Below are 15,572 nucleotides of genomic sequence, written 5' to 3'. Positions count from 1 at the left end.
CAGTTTGCGCAAATGACGTATAATTTATAAGTCAACCTATAAGTTGGAAATTATCGAAATTATGATTAACGTTCAAAGGCTCATTGTATGACGATGTGACTTACAATTTTAAACTTATTGGTTGACTTATAAATTATAAGTCATCTGCGCAAATTGTCTATTGAATAGCACTTTTCCGCTAGTGTAACACATCACTGAATTAGATTCTGAAAACATATTTCTTGGTCATGAAACCCACTTTTTTTAAAGTGAGCTCTTAAATTTTATTTTCTTTAGCCGTGAGTGCAAACAGAACAATTTATGATCTGATTCCATTCGATTCCACTCCGATGCAAACAAAAGCGAATTCTTACTTTCAGTGAATCAATGCACAGTACATCGATTTGACTGCATATGTACTAAGTTTCTCTTCATAGTGTTAGCTTAGGATGTATCTCCAAATGACAGCACAGCATACATCAAATAAGCCTCCGAGAGCCTTTATGATTGTTTTGCTGGTGCCATGACAGAGTAAAGTTAACCAGAACGGCAGAGTAAAGTTAACCAGGCAGGAGTGGACGTTTGACAAGGGACCTGAATAATCTAGTAGCCCTATATTTTTTGCGAATAAAATTTTTCAATTTATGTCAGTGTTCATTTGAGTTCATTTTCATACAGTGTATTAGGTCCCTTATTTGACGTTTCGAAAATGAACCGCTTCTGCCTGGTTTATTTAACTCTGCCGTGCTGGTACATTCTATTAAGTAACCACGCCTATTGTCGGTTTGCGTCTTTGAATGCAATGACGTAATTTTTTCGCTTTCAAATGGAGCGTATGTATATTGTTCGAACACCATTTTTCTTTGTACTCATTAGTAAAAGTCACATGCAACTGCAACATGTTATGATTACAGCTGTCGATAATGACTGCAGTAATAGGAAAATGGAGTTTAGAAACTAAGGGCAAAATCTATTACAATTTAGTACATACTTTTCTTCATCAAAAGTCTGCTGTCACGAATAAACGAATGTGCAAAACATGTTCAAAATAATGAAGTAAAAGATTTATAAAAAGTTTTTTGAAAATACTTGGATCAAATGACAAATCAGGAAATACAGAGAGCTGCTCCTAGCATGTATGTTAAACGCCGAAAAGCCTCCAACTTTGGATACATGTATGTGCCTACGCTTGCATGTGTTGTGTTATAATTCCTGTCTGCATGACTCCTGTCTTAATGAGAGAAAATCGAAGCGTATTTTGGTTACCTTCAGTCTCAGTTTGGCTACCTAGTTATTTTGCTAGGAACATAGTACTGTGAACGAACACAATCACTGATGTTGACAATCATTGATGAAAAGATCTATGAGAAAAGAACCCAAAATACTACCTTGCGGTATACGTCAGATTTCGCCATAAAAGGAAGCAATTATAGATATCGGCTAAGTGTTATACAGAATTATTACACCACGTTAGTTATCCACAATTTCCATCACTCCAACTTTGATTTTTTCCATCATGTGTCAGATATATAACCAAATTAACATAATTAATGATAGACGACGAGTAATTGTTATTAAGTACTGAGAAATTTTTGTTATAGTTGAAAAAGCTTGAATTATGCAAGAGAGAAAATAGAAATCATACGAGTATGATGCAGCCTTTCAAATTCACAGTGACGTGACCTAGTAGAATGACTTTGCTTCAAAAAACTTACTATACAAGACGTTTGTTGATAGTCATGAATATCGCTGTAAAGCTTAGAACTCAGGCTAAAAAACTAACTATATTTTTCTAATCCAACGAGCCCACAGTAAGGTCCGAGCTTCCCACAGGTCGCATATAACGAAAAAATGATCTAATTAAGCAACGTGCTCGGGCTATAAAACTCCCACTGGCCAAAATAAAAATTTGGAATTAGGTACATAATGTACTAATTATGATCTATCGGTTGAAGTGACATTTGAACGTATATAGCCTCATAATCAATACACAACTAGGCTCCCTTAAACAGACAGGCTCCAAAATATTTTGCTGGATATGAAATTGAAATAACAAAAAAAAAATAGTTTGACCAATTGTATACATAAACGTCGCAGTTATCGACTGTGGTCGCTTATAAAAAAAACTATGACATCACTTCGATTCAATTGGCTCACATATGACCCTTTTGACGGTCATTTAATATGAAAGTGATATCACCAGTTGTATAGTAGCTGTTCATTTAATTCTTTGCTGATATATCATAATATTGCTGATTAATATTCATTGATCACTTCGATGGAATTTTATTTGATAATCGGAGTCTTGTTTACAACATTGACTTGGTATTCGTAAGTGTCAGAAAGACACAGCACTGAGGTAGTCGAATGAGAAATCAGATTTATTAATCTTTGAAGGTAAGAAAAACATTTCATCTCTCCGAATGATTTTATTATCATTCTATTTAAAAAAAACGTAAATAAATGACCAAAGAACTACTGAATCAATGACGTCATTTCTTAACATTGTTTTGTGATTATGTCATTGGCTCAAGGACATCGTATAAAATAATTATTATTTTGTTGTTTACAGTAAAATAATATTATTAAAAACAAGACGACCTTTTGCATAAATAATGTAATGCTCACACACCTCATGCTCAATTAATTTTGATTAAGTGCAGATTAAGTGTAGTTACTTTTTCGACATAAGATCGGAAAAGCTTTTAACTTTTCACAAACGGAAAGAAAATCACCAGAACAAACATGTGCTTCGAATCTGTTACTTCACATAATTAAGAACATATTCAACATATTGACACAAAATCTTTTACTTCATTAATGTTAACACGCATTATTGCTGTGTTAGACCTGATTAACCAGATCCCACTTACTGTTTTCTTTGTTGATAACAGTTGAAAAAGACCATGCAAATGCCATAATATTTGCTATAAGAATGTAGACAGAAAGATTAAAAGAATTTGAGTTTTAATCAGTGAATGAGTAATTTCGACGGATGTCGCTTTTGGTGTTCACTTTATAAAGTTTATACCCAAAGTAAATGATCAAGTTGAAGAATGTCGTATTGCAAAGCAATTAGCCACGAAATCATATTATCTTTGTTCCAAGTACTACAACAGGTTTATCTGCCAGCGCTGCTCAGCGGGACGAAATGTACAACAAAATTTAGTGGAGAGTCACTAACATCAAGAAATAAATTAACACGAATTCCATCGTGCATAGAGACATAAAACATCCTTAAAATCTGATTACAACGCAGCAACAGAGCATTCTTGTTGGAATGTGGAAGAAAACATAATTTTATGGTCGACATATAAAAGTTAGATGACGTTGGTAGGGAAACAATATATAGACCAGACGGCGCTACCGAACTCATATAAGTGGTGTGAGTTTTTTTCTAACCTTTTCCTCTGTTCATTGCCTTTATGTCAACGTAGCTGTTGCAGTTTGAATGAAAAAAATGTGAATTCTAGTAACTGGATTGACTGTATATCTATACAAATGACTATGACTACTTAATTGTGAGGATCTATGTGACTGTGCGTGTGCACCCAACTGTAGCCAACGTTTGTGCAATGACTAACCGAAGCCTAAAATAATAACGTCTCACTCGAACGTGAGATTTAAACCGTTTCCGTTCGGACCCTAAAATCTCTGATAACCAGTCAGAATTCAAAGAATTTAACTTGCTCATTGTATATATACTGTTCTTAGCTTATTTGTAATTACGTAATCATCAAAACATACAACGCTGAATTGAATATTTTTAAATTCAAAACAAACCGTATTCAAAACACATAACCGCGTTTCGCATATCACGTTGATGTATTTTTGTAGTATACCGAATGAATTCCCACAACATTTCAGTAAAACAAAAACGACGCGATAATACGATATTGCACTGCTGCGTATTATTATAGTTGTGTGTGGTGGCCGCTATATACTTCTCAGACGGAGCAACAATAACAGACCGTATATACTTATTGTGTGTGTGACTATTTTTTCTTTTTTTTCTGAATACATTTTGGGCTGGGTTGGGTGGTTTCCGATGCTATTCCAAATTGTTCGACGATTCCATTCATTCAGTCTACGTTTTGTCGTGCCACTGATTGGTATTCTAAACATTTAATAGTCGAATTAATATTGAAAGTGAAGACGTTCGTTTGTCGGTTTTATATGATAAAAGTGCTACATTGATCAACACTAAGTTACCGATTTGAAGTTAACCGAATTTTGTGTAGGTTGATTTGGATTTCATTTTATTTATTTCTTCTTCTTCTTTTTGATGAATCTTAGGATATTTTTAAGATTTAAAAAAAATAATAATTTACTTTGTTGTTCGCGTATTATTTGTAAATTGTCGCGACCATATGTTGTTTATGCTGTTATTGAGTAACATAACAGACTTTTTTTAGTGTGATGTAAACAAATACACATGGTTTTTGTGTATCAGACCATACTGTCCAACCAAAGATAATGTTTGAAGCTACGGAGCAATTCGTATTATCGCAATGAAAATAAATTCTACCTGAACGCCAATAACTGTCGTATGAGTTATCTATACAATATCAAATTAATTTAGTTCTATTAACAATCGATTTAAATTGAATTTTGATGAGCAATAAAAAATTGAAATCGCTGAAAATAATAAAACGATGACGAAATGTTTCTGACTAATAGCTACCTACAGCTGAAATTATACTTTACACTTTTGTCATTGTATCATCTTACTATCACTGTGGTCTAAAAAAAATACCTACTGACCATCACAGAATTCAACAAAAGAAATTTACGAGAATTAATCGAAACTAAAAGTGAAAATATTTTTTTGTGAAATTTTTCAAAATTTGCTATTATTCCTCTTGTTTTTGATCCTTTAAGGGAAAACGTTCCAATGATACAGATTCATAGATTTATTATAAGAATAAATTACAAACTCGGGCTGTAATTATAACATTTAAATCGCCAAGAGTTTAACCTAGGGGCGACTTTCCCACTTAATTTACGTCAGCGTGTTAGCAATTTATAATTCTCAATGATAGCGAAAGGAAACGTCTCTTGAAACCTTTACCGATATTCTTTACAACTAAGACTAAAGACGATACGGACTAACAATGTAGAAAGTTTCCAAATATTTTCCCGAACATTCTCATAATTTTTCAAAAATATTTTATGGAAAAGTGGGAAAATTTAGGAAAAAAAAGTTTCCAAAAATAGTTCCTGGTAATACATCACATTCGTATACCGATCCAATTCTGACAGAGAAAACTCTAGTACTTCATTTATTATATTTTGTTGGGTAAAAACGCGGGCAAATATGTTATGATGCTGGACTGTGACTTCGAACCCTAAATTTTTCATTAAAATTTTACAATCCGAATAAAATATTTACGCGTAATTTACGAAAAACGGGATCATCAATTGTTTATCATTTAATTAATGACTGACCAACCCCTAACGACCAAGTCCAACGACCATTAATTGTATACGTATACGAGTTTAAGCACTTTTTTTTCCTTTGCTTATATATACACTCGATTTACTTTCCATTTCCTTTAAATGGGTTCATCAATGTCTCGTACACACCTTAACCATTAAATGCTTTGTTACCTATATAGGTTAATTAATTGTAATATCGTTTCAGAAAATTTTACTTTGAAATTCAATGCAAGATTTTTCCATATCGTGTTGATGTTATTTATAGCATTTCCATTATTGTTTTACTGCCACGCTGATATGCTCTTCGGTCTTATGTAAATAAAATAACAAGAAAAAAAAAGAGAATAAAGAAGGAAAAAAGTTGTAACGTCGTATAACTTTTTAACTTTATCACTCAAATTAAATCCGAAGTGTGTTAAATTTTATGACAAATTTTTATATATATTCCAACATATTTGTGTATACATCATAGCATCATCACGATATACAGCGTTGGTTTTTTTTTAATACTGTTTATGAAAATAAGTGCATTCAGGCCAGAAGAAAATTTGTCAGGAATGAGTCATTCGATGTGTATAACACAATTTTATTAATAGACATTTTCTCATCGGACACACCAAATTTTCTTTGGAGTCGATGATGACGATGATTTTTTTTTCCGGTTAAATACATCAATACAATACATTGTGGAGAGAAAAATCATAATAAGATTTGTAATCGTGAGTCTGACGACTTCTGGCTCGATTTTGTTTTAATGTTGTTTTTATTTATAAATCTATTTCCAGTTTATACGATTTGTACGATATGGAAAATATTATTCATTCGGTTTGTATATAAAGAAACACAATTTTTTTTTGAAGAAAAGAAAAATGGATATTCGTGAATTGTTTGCAGATGTTAGTAGGAATATCAAGATTATTTTTGGATGTTCGAAGTAGAGCAAATGTGTCTATATATACGCTCACAATTCTTTTTACTATTTATTCAGTAATTTCTTTTGGTTTATGGCTGGGGAGATTAAACGAGTTGAGAGCAATAAATACTTTCCGTCCGAGTCAAATTCAATATCTCGATATTTTTTGTTTAAATAATCGTGAAGCTTCGCTGAAGAAATTGTGTTTTATTGATCGTCAAAAAAATTGCTTCAAACTTGTTACCATACTCGATGAAAAGTGAAATGTTACATATATTCAAATTTAGGCGTTAGAGCAGTTAGTTATATACATAAACATTTCGTTTAACAAATGAAAACCTAGATTCTGTATCTTACAGTATTTCGTTGAAAGACATAAAGTAAAAATCTAGTTCTTCATTTTTTGAACGAAATTGAATAAACTACAAACTACAACAACTCTCTAATTAGAACAAGCTGCGTTGCATTTAAATTTTAAGTGTATGATGGTTCCTGTTGATTTCCTTCTTTGTATAGCCTAATAGCCTATCTGCCGATCCGCAAGAATCACTACATGTCCTGTTTTTTTTTTGTTTTGCTTAACGTAGTCTCATATTTGATGATGCACAATATTTAACTTCATTAGTTTTCCTATCTTAAAAATTTTAAAATATTAAACCGTTTTATCCATTTACACGTTTTCCGAATCTCTTTCATGAACAGCAACTATTACAAATGGCTCTGCCTAGCTAATGAAAGTAATTAAAAATAAATATGCATTCGTCCTTGAGCGCCTCCAAAATCGTGGGCGAGTATCCAAGGTATTATTATGTGAATTCTACTCGACCTCGACAGTATGCAGTTGTAAAATTATTTCACTTGCACTTTTTAGTCTAGACTGAACCACAGTCTTCGTTTTGCTACTTGAGAAATATAATTAATTTTTTTTTGTAAATAGAGTCTGTTAACAGTAGACTGAAATTGAGAGGATGAACCATCGTGACCTTCCACAATGGACGAATAAAAGAGATTTGCTTGAAAAACAGCGTGTAATTGAAAAATTCAAAGATGCCTATTTGAAGGATTGCGAAAAAAAATCAAAATAAAAGAAAGGGAGAGTTAGTCGAGTTTTTCATTAAACCAACATTTGGTCGTACTCTCGTAGGCGTATGATATTTTCCAATTGAAAAATAAGAGAGAGAGAGAAAGCTTCCTTAGATTCCTCTTGATTCGAATGAAGCGTGACGTGGCATCTCTAAAATCATCTCTAAATTGTCTGATATAAAATCTTTTACTTCATTTGTAAACCGTAACAGATTAACATCAGAATAATGGAACGATAAATTTTCTACTCCATTCATCTCTCGAGACGAAGTTATGCAATGATAAAATGTAAATTTATTCCACGATTTTACCTTGGTAGCCAGCCAGTTGATAATTGCTCATGAAAATTACTTTTATTTCACAACGTATACCATCCAATTTATTTGTATTTTTGCTGAACACAGCCGAGAAAGTAAGAAGAAGTCCATAATTGGCAACTTGTTTGATTGTTAATCATTTATGTATGTGACACAATGTCGGTTCACGCCTATATAAACATACTTTCAGCAGCAGGTAAATTTTATGCTGTGAAACTTCATATTTTAAGCTTTTGCAGTCACTAAATGAATTTTCTGTATTGATTCAGAGTTGGGAAAAAGTAAATATTCTAAATTTGTATAGAACAAACATATAATTGGGTAGAGAGAGAGCACAACTTTCGCTTTATGGCTCAACAAAAAAAGAGTGCCAGTTCTGACTGTATAAAATTACATTGTTTGATATGAGCATATAGTGGAACAGGTTCTATCATTTCATCGTTCTGTTTAAGTTACAGGTAAAACATACATCATTTCCATTCAACAGTCGAAATTTGTATCTTTTTTGTATTGTATTCTAAATTAAAATCTTATATCCGTTCTGTTATCACTAGCAGAAGTATTACACTTACTATCAGCAATAAAACGAATCGCAATAAACAATTTTAGTTAAAACAGCCGACAAAAATATATTACGTGCCAATTGATATCAATTTTTTTCTTTCAACAAGCACTTTGCCGAATACTGGAATGTTGGAAATTTATGCGTTTAACGTGTCTAGCACAAATCGCTTAATGGGCTCTTCCTATTAATAAACTTACTCACTTTTTAGTGGAACACTTGAAGCGATTTTCTATTGGCATAAGTTTTATAAGTAATATTTGGAGAGATCTAGATAATTGTTGGGAAGACAATCATAATTGTAAAAAATATTTTGAGATTTATTGTGAAACCATTGAGGAGTTTAGTTATTATGCTCCTCTGCCTGCACACATAGTAGTGAGGAGAAGAGCAATGGGACCAAAGACACAAGTTCGTTGAATTTTTCAACCTAAGCCTAAGCCGCCAATTATGTATATAACGTGACATATTTGGTAATAATTGTCTAAATTCTGTAACGCGTCTAACGTAAGAGCTAAAAAAATTAATATGTTCAACAAACTAGTTAAGAAAGGGACAAGGAACAAAATTTGTAGAGAAAATTCATTAGTACAAATTTTAGTTTTAAAGTTATGCTTCATTTAAATAGATGAAAATTTCCCATAAATGCTGAAATTAGGCGTAAAGTTTAAAATTAAATTTTTCTTTAAGTAAAATTTGTTCAAAAAAAAATATTTCAACGAAAGTGTCCATTTCTTGGGAACTTTCTCGAAAACCTTTTATTTTTTACACGAACGTAATGTACTATTACTATTTTAACGGAATTGTGTGGGCGAATGTTACGCCTTTATCGGTGTTAGACACACGCTGGACAACTATGAAATATTTACCCCGGTTAAATTTTCAGATTTTTTTTATGAAGAAGAAATCTTTGGAAAGCAGGGGGTCATAGTAATGGCTAATTAGAAAATATTGGAAATGTTTAAGTCAATCAGAATAAGGCCTGAACTCACCTGGTAGTGACGACAAAAATGAGAGCTGAGTTTTGATTGTCCCACATATAACAAGATGCTTTTTAGAACAAATGAAGTACAAGACTCTGATTTAAATACGTAAGCCTTCGATTGCAAATATAATTTGTAACAATGGTGTCACCATTATTTTCATCGAAAATTCATTCGAATTCAACGTTTCTTATCTTTCGAAGAATAGTTGGTGTGCAATTGTTTAAAATGGAACAATAACCAGAACCAAATGTACAATTTTGATATCGATCTATAAAGAACATATGGTGTTTCAAAGTGAATTTGTTACCAAAAAAAGTGTGAAAATTGCCCTTAGATATAACAAGTTGTGTAAGTATTTTGCATTGGTGTTTTATGTTTTCGATTTTGTGATTTTTTTAGTGTTTTTTATCCATAAAAAAAATGTAAATTTGAATTTCAAAATAACAAAAAAAACTTTTACAATTTGGATATCTAATGGCGATTTCCATTAATTTAATTTAATTAATGTAATTTATTTGCGGGTGTTGTTCAGGCATTATGTCATTGTTCCAAAATAATACCTAGAAGAATTTTATACCATCCAACGAAAATATTCATGGAACTCGTCTATTAGTCATATTCAAACTAACACGAAATCATAAAAAAAATTCTTTTCAAGCAAAACACATTTCCTATCCAATTTATTTGATCATATTCAAGATATCTATTGACTTTTGGTTATAAATATTACAATTTTCAGCATAAAATATCACAAATATTACAAAATGTCACATACCGTGAAAATAACGACAACAACAACATCGAATTCCAATGCCATCATCTTAAATTCTGGTTATTTAAAAACCGTGCCCGGCCTCTTGAAACTTGGAGAATTGGTAATGGAGCTTTCATTTAAATAAATTTTGAAATTGACTGGAAATTTTTATTTCAAATTTTCGAAAATATTTATTTTATCAGATTCTTGGCATAATTAGCGTTGGCATCGTAGCTTATTACTACACGAATGGCTACAATGTTTATTTTAAAGGCGATTTGTTCTTTTTCCTCATGGCAACAACATTTATGATATGCACATTCTGTTTGCTGTTGTCCTGCCTTATTTCTTGGAGCACCGGTGGTCTCATATCAAAAACGATGTTTGTACGTATACAGAGTTTATTTGATCGACACACACGATCAGAACTACAGAGAAATAATTTGTTTTTAAAATTAGGAACTTATCTATCATGCCGTTGCAACGATTTTGCTGTTAGCGTCGTCCGTAAATTTTCTGGTCAAAATCAACAACCACGTATGGAAGAACACAGTTCATGAAGCTTATATGGCTGCTTCCGTAATTATTTTCTTACTGCCATTAAGTTCGGTTTGATGGAAATTTATTGTCTCGTTCTTTACAGATTATTGGACTTATCAATACAATTTTGTATTTGTTGAGCGCAATATTTGCTCAACGTCAATATCGTGGAATTTAAAAGACGATTTGAAATCAGATATGCTTACTATATCGATGACAAGAAATAAGTACCTACATTATCAATCTAACAAGAGATTAGGAAATACACAAAACTGCAAAATCAATATGGAGTGGAAAAACTTTTTTTTGTTTTTAATTTTATTGATTTGCGTCATATATTTTTATAATTACAATTATTAAACGCAAAGCTTCTGCAGGAATCAGCAACAGCTGAAGTTCACCAGCTGATCAACAAACATACTCTACTCGTGTAAATATAAAATCAAAACACATTCTAAACAACGAGTTTACTACAGTCATACGAGATATGTGCGCTGCGCTCATAGATGACCTTAACGTATGTATTTAGTTTGCCTTTGAATTGTTTTCGATACAAAGTTATTGTCTTTGTCGACCAGCTGGAGATGTTCAGCTGTTGCTGATTCTGCACAAGCTTTACGTTTAATAATTGTACACAAGTAGCTTTTAAGCTTTAAAATTTAGGTGCAGCCACACAGCCGAAGCCGCTGAATCTCACCCAATTTTTTATTTTATTTGAAAACGATTAATCTACATCTTTGATTGGCTAGAATTTTGTGTTCTTAAAGTTGGTCAGTCTGACACGCTGTACTATTTCTCCGTACTATTTTTGTAAATTTTGGTCACTTGGGGGGGAGTCAAAAATTCTGAGTGTGACGTCATATGTGAACAGCCCCTTAAATATGTTAAAATTGTGAGTTGTGAGCCCCTAATTAGAACCTTCTTTTGTTTTTTGTTTATCCGATAATCGCGTAAAGTAAAACTAATTTAATTCTATGTGGAAACATCATCCCCCACTTTTATTTCACCAATTTCTCGTCTACGAAGACAGTAATTTGATAGTATGATAGTAGTCAGATTATACAATTTTAAAAACGCAGATCTAGACAGCCACCTATGATCTTATCTTTAACGATCAAATTAACCTAAGAACCAGAAGCTATATTGAGCTACTTTTGACCTTCGAGAGTAGCTTCTTGTTATTATAATTTGTTTATACAGTCAAAGTTTACATTTTTTTTTTTTTTTTTCTCTATTTTTCTATTCTAGTCATCATGTGTGCCTGTTACAAATTTTTTCAAAAATTAATATAATTTTGTTACGTGTTTTTACATCGCTTGCTTACTTATATATATGTATAACCAATTTTACAAATAAAAGTTACTTTTAACTACAAAGAAACAAATATTTTCTTTTCATTTTAAATTATTGATTCAATTAAAATCATCGATTCTTTATTTGTTTTAATTCGTTCAGAGGGACCCCCTGCACGTGCGAAAAAAATATCACTTCATTTCGTCGAGACCCATCTGCTAACATAAAGGGGATTTTGCCGCTTTATGGTCTTCGTATCGCTTCAAGTTTGTGTTGAAGCTCAATATGGCGAAATATTTTTTATGTTTCTTATGCTTGATTTCCACCTACCAAAAAAGTACTCCGAGTGAGTTCTTTAAATTTTCGCTTTGCTTACTGGACAGCTCGCTCTCTCACGCAGTACTTTTTGTTAAGTGGAAAACATTACTTAAGTTTGGGCTTTCATACAAATCCTGAAAGATGCATCAATTTTGTAACGTTTTAACCGATAATTATTTCTCTTCCTATGATAGAATATAAAGGACCCGGGTGAAAATGAAATATTCAATTGGTCGAAAGTAGCCATCTCTCTGCTCAAAATCTATTATGTTAGGACTAAGGTTGCTCCTTTCCATTAATTTTTTTTTCTTCACTCAGGATTCAATACTTTTATAAAATTCCATAGCAAAATGTTCAATAAATGTGACGAAATTACATAAGACATTATATGCAACACGTTACGAAAGTAGAAGTTTTTTTTGTCACACGATGTGTTTATCTCGCTTCGCTCGTTTAATAACTTCACATCTAGTGACAAAAACAACCACTTTGCATAAATTACTCTTCTGAAAACTCGATTGTTTGAAACTGTACTTTTCCAGGTTACAAGTTCGCGCTAATGCACGAAAATAAGTCAAACACAGTATTAATGCATACAAAGTTGCTAAGCCGACTGGTAATTCCAGATTTTATCAACAGGTTTCTAAACTCATATCCATCAATTTGTCTTGACGAAAATTCTTTTCATAAATATTTACTGAAGCTAAGTGCGAAGGCGATGAATCGTTAGTGGAAAACACAAAACATGGTAGCCACCAAAGTGCGCTGAACTACGAATTTAAAAATAGTTTTGCAAAAAAATATTTTTTCTCTCTCAAAAATTTGATCAACAACTTAACTTTGATTACAGGCATAAGAAACTAACACGATGTCTCACTCAGTAACCATTACACGAACAGTTACCACCTCCAACACAACATCCACATTGGTTGTGAATACCGGCTACCTGAAAACGGTTCCTGGTCTACTTAAACTTGTACAATTGGTAATAATTTTGCTTTAAATTTAATTGATAAATAAGAAAAATTAGGACGAACGAATTCCGTTTCACTGTAGATATTAGGTGCCGTTTGTGTAGGATTAGCATCGTGGTATTACAACAATCGATATGATTATACTCCATCGCTGTTCTTCTTACTGATGGCCACGACATTTTTAGTTGGTACATTCTGTTTGCTGGTGTCATGTTTATTTTCACTGAGTACAGGTGGCATCATCTCCAAAACCATTTATGTGAGACTGCAAAAGCAACCATACTTTATGAGTAAAATTTCAAATTAATATTTCCATAAAATGTAGGAGTTGATCTACCACTCGATCGGAGCCATCCTGTTGATAGCAGCATCAATCACACTGTTGATTCACGTTAACAAGAACAATAACAGTTACTACCATGAGAAATTCTTGATAGCTGCGGTAACTCACTTAAAGTCTAATCAATTTTCTCTAAAGGTCTGATTATCTATTTCGGTTCACAGATCATCGGTCTCATCAATGGCATACTGTATGTGGTTAGTGCTATACTAGCTCGACGATCGTACCGTGGCATTTAAAAATTCTCAACACTTCAGAACAAAACAAAAATTTAATGTTAATCTTAAAAGAAATCTTCATGTCTAATCGTCTAAGCTGGATTCAGTTAAATAAGCGCTTTTGCATGTCTAATGCTTAATTTACTTAAGTTACTTAAGGATTTTACTTAAAACAAAATTTAAATTTATTTTTTTTTTTAACTTTTTTTCACCAATTTGTGTTTTTTATTGTAATTTGATGAATTTTGAAACATCATGATTATTTTTTGAGTATCTAGTCACTGTAGAGAACTCATTGAGCTATTATATGAAAGTTTTTTTTTAATTGTAAATTTTTTTGTTTTAAATATTTTCACCCTCGATTTATAATAAAATATGAGAAAAAATTCATCTCAACATCGCATCGATTTATATTTTTATGGAAAAGAAAAGTAAACCTGTCCGTACTTAATGTACTCAATGTAAAATGGAACAAATAAATAAAATAAATGGACAAAAAACTGCGCACGAGATTTTTTATGAATATAACAATGCCTTACACAACACATCTCGTTAAATCTATGTCCTGATCAGGTCTGGTTTATTAAATTAGTAGTACAGCTACGTCAACTATATTAGAAATGTTTTCGCGATTTCTTGTTTTTCTTCGTTCCACACGTTCCAATATGTTAAATGTTATTATGGTACTCATTGAATTTCGGACTTGCTATTTCTACGAGCACACGAGAGCACACAATAGAACACATGAATTTCTTGCTAACAAAATTGAGTTAAGTGTAGTTTTAGTAAATAATATTCATTTTTACATGACAAGGTATAAAAATTGAAAAGTCCAGTTCTCATGTGAAGTTTGTTGATCCGAGACGAAGTGGAGGTTAGTAATCACCCGAAAACGAGACTTTTCAACTTTTTATCCCAAGTTTTGTAATCGATCTCACATGATGGCTCCTAAACCAATTTTCTTGTTTTTCCCTAGAAATGTAATATACCACTGTCGACCCTAGGGATCTCAAAATCATGTAAAAGAAACAACGATACGGTAAACTATTCAATTGGATCAAACTACGAAAAAAAACTCAATTTTTCAGCTGTTCTGAATTATCCATAAGATTACAAGCGTACCTCAAACTCATGATTTGTATTGTAGATTTTATCTGCATTTCGAGTTGCAACTTTTGGTTGAAGACTTAGACTGGAAATTACGTAAATATGAAGTACCCGACATTGGGTGGGCAAATTAGCGCGAAGAATTCGAATTTTTTTTATTACACAAATCTTTAAAATGGAACGATTACCTTGGGTGGGATGAAGTTGGAAACTCTCAGAGACCGGAAGTGTACTCCGAAAAGAGTGATTTATTCCAATGGATGAAGACATACGCAAAACGTTTTCGTGAAAAAATATTTTCGAATTCACACAATTTTGACACTATTCATAAAAAAACAGTAGAAAGTTGAGGTTTTTTCCCTTCTCCTAAGCCACACTCGAAAAAACGTGTCTGCACAATTATATTTTTACAGTAATCAAAAACAAAGCTTACATGTGTTGGTGTAAAGTAAAACTACAAGTAAAATCATACGAAATATGCATCTTATAAGATTAAGGATTTGAGCACTACTTCACCAGGACCGTCAATGATTGACGCTGTCAGCAGGTCATTCTGTCACTTCACACGAACAATACTTTCATGGACAATGTAATTGAACATTTAAATTTTCTACCAAATGATTTTGATTCTTAAATTTCGTATCTCAAAAGACCGCCTCCATGGTTACGAATTTTCGAATATTTTTGCATTCAGATTGTGAAGGGCATCTACACTATCACTATCTTAACATAGCTTTTCTAGATAGCGA

General features: G+C 32.2%; 2 protein-coding genes across 2 annotated transcripts; both read left to right on the top strand.

Annotated features, from left to right (window-relative positions):
* The first annotated feature begins 4,063 nt into the window (after positions 1 to 4,063).
* Positions 4,064 to 10,881, top strand: LOC119069153. Its single transcript, XM_037173058.1, has 5 exons — positions 4,064 to 4,216; positions 10,019 to 10,154; positions 10,237 to 10,419; positions 10,493 to 10,612; positions 10,677 to 10,881. The coding sequence occupies exons 2-5, from the start codon at positions 10,044 to 10,046 to the stop codon at positions 10,749 to 10,751; spliced, it is 489 nt and encodes a 162-aa protein (XP_037028953.1). The 5' UTR covers positions 4,064 to 4,216; positions 10,019 to 10,043; the 3' UTR covers positions 10,752 to 10,881.
* Positions 4,064 to 14,217, top strand: LOC119069154. Its single transcript, XM_037173059.1, has 5 exons — positions 4,064 to 4,216; positions 13,035 to 13,169; positions 13,241 to 13,417; positions 13,484 to 13,600; positions 13,663 to 14,217. Exons 2-5 carry the CDS (start codon positions 13,053 to 13,055, stop codon positions 13,735 to 13,737), a joined length of 486 nt encoding a protein of 161 aa, XP_037028954.1. The 5' UTR covers positions 4,064 to 4,216; positions 13,035 to 13,052; the 3' UTR covers positions 13,738 to 14,217.
* Positions 14,218 to 15,572: the final 1,355 nt, after the last annotated feature.

This window comes from Bradysia coprophila, assembly GCF_014529535.1.
Source record: "Bradysia coprophila strain Holo2 chromosome X unlocalized genomic scaffold, BU_Bcop_v1 contig_26, whole genome shotgun sequence".
NCBI classification, from domain to species: Eukaryota; Metazoa; Arthropoda; class Insecta; order Diptera; family Sciaridae; genus Bradysia; species Bradysia coprophila.
This window is presented reverse-complemented; position numbering and strand designations above follow the sequence as displayed.

What these genes read in the sequence shown, in the direction of transcription:
- LOC119069154 (XM_037173059.1), top strand. Translation starts at nt 13,053, where the DNA reads ATGTCTCACTCAGTAACCATTACACGAACAGTTACCACCTCCAACACA. An exon ending in TCATCTCCAAAACCATTTAT is followed by an intron (nt 13,418 to 13,483) that starts GTGAGACTGCAA and finishes CATAAAATGTAG; the next exon opens with GAGTTGATCTACCACTCGAT. An exon ending in AGAAATTCTTGATAGCTGCG is followed by an intron (nt 13,601 to 13,662) that starts GTAACTCACTTA and finishes TTCGGTTCACAG; the next exon opens with ATCATCGGTCTCATCAATGG.
- LOC119069153 (XM_037173058.1), top strand. Translation starts at nt 10,044, where the DNA reads ATGTCACATACCGTGAAAATAACGACAACAACAACATCGAATTCCAAT. An exon ending in TCTTGAAACTTGGAGAATTG is followed by an intron (nt 10,155 to 10,236) that starts GTAATGGAGCTT and finishes TTATTTTATCAG; the next exon opens with ATTCTTGGCATAATTAGCGT. An exon ending in TCATATCAAAAACGATGTTT is followed by an intron (nt 10,420 to 10,492) that starts GTACGTATACAG and finishes TTTTAAAATTAG; the next exon opens with GAACTTATCTATCATGCCGT.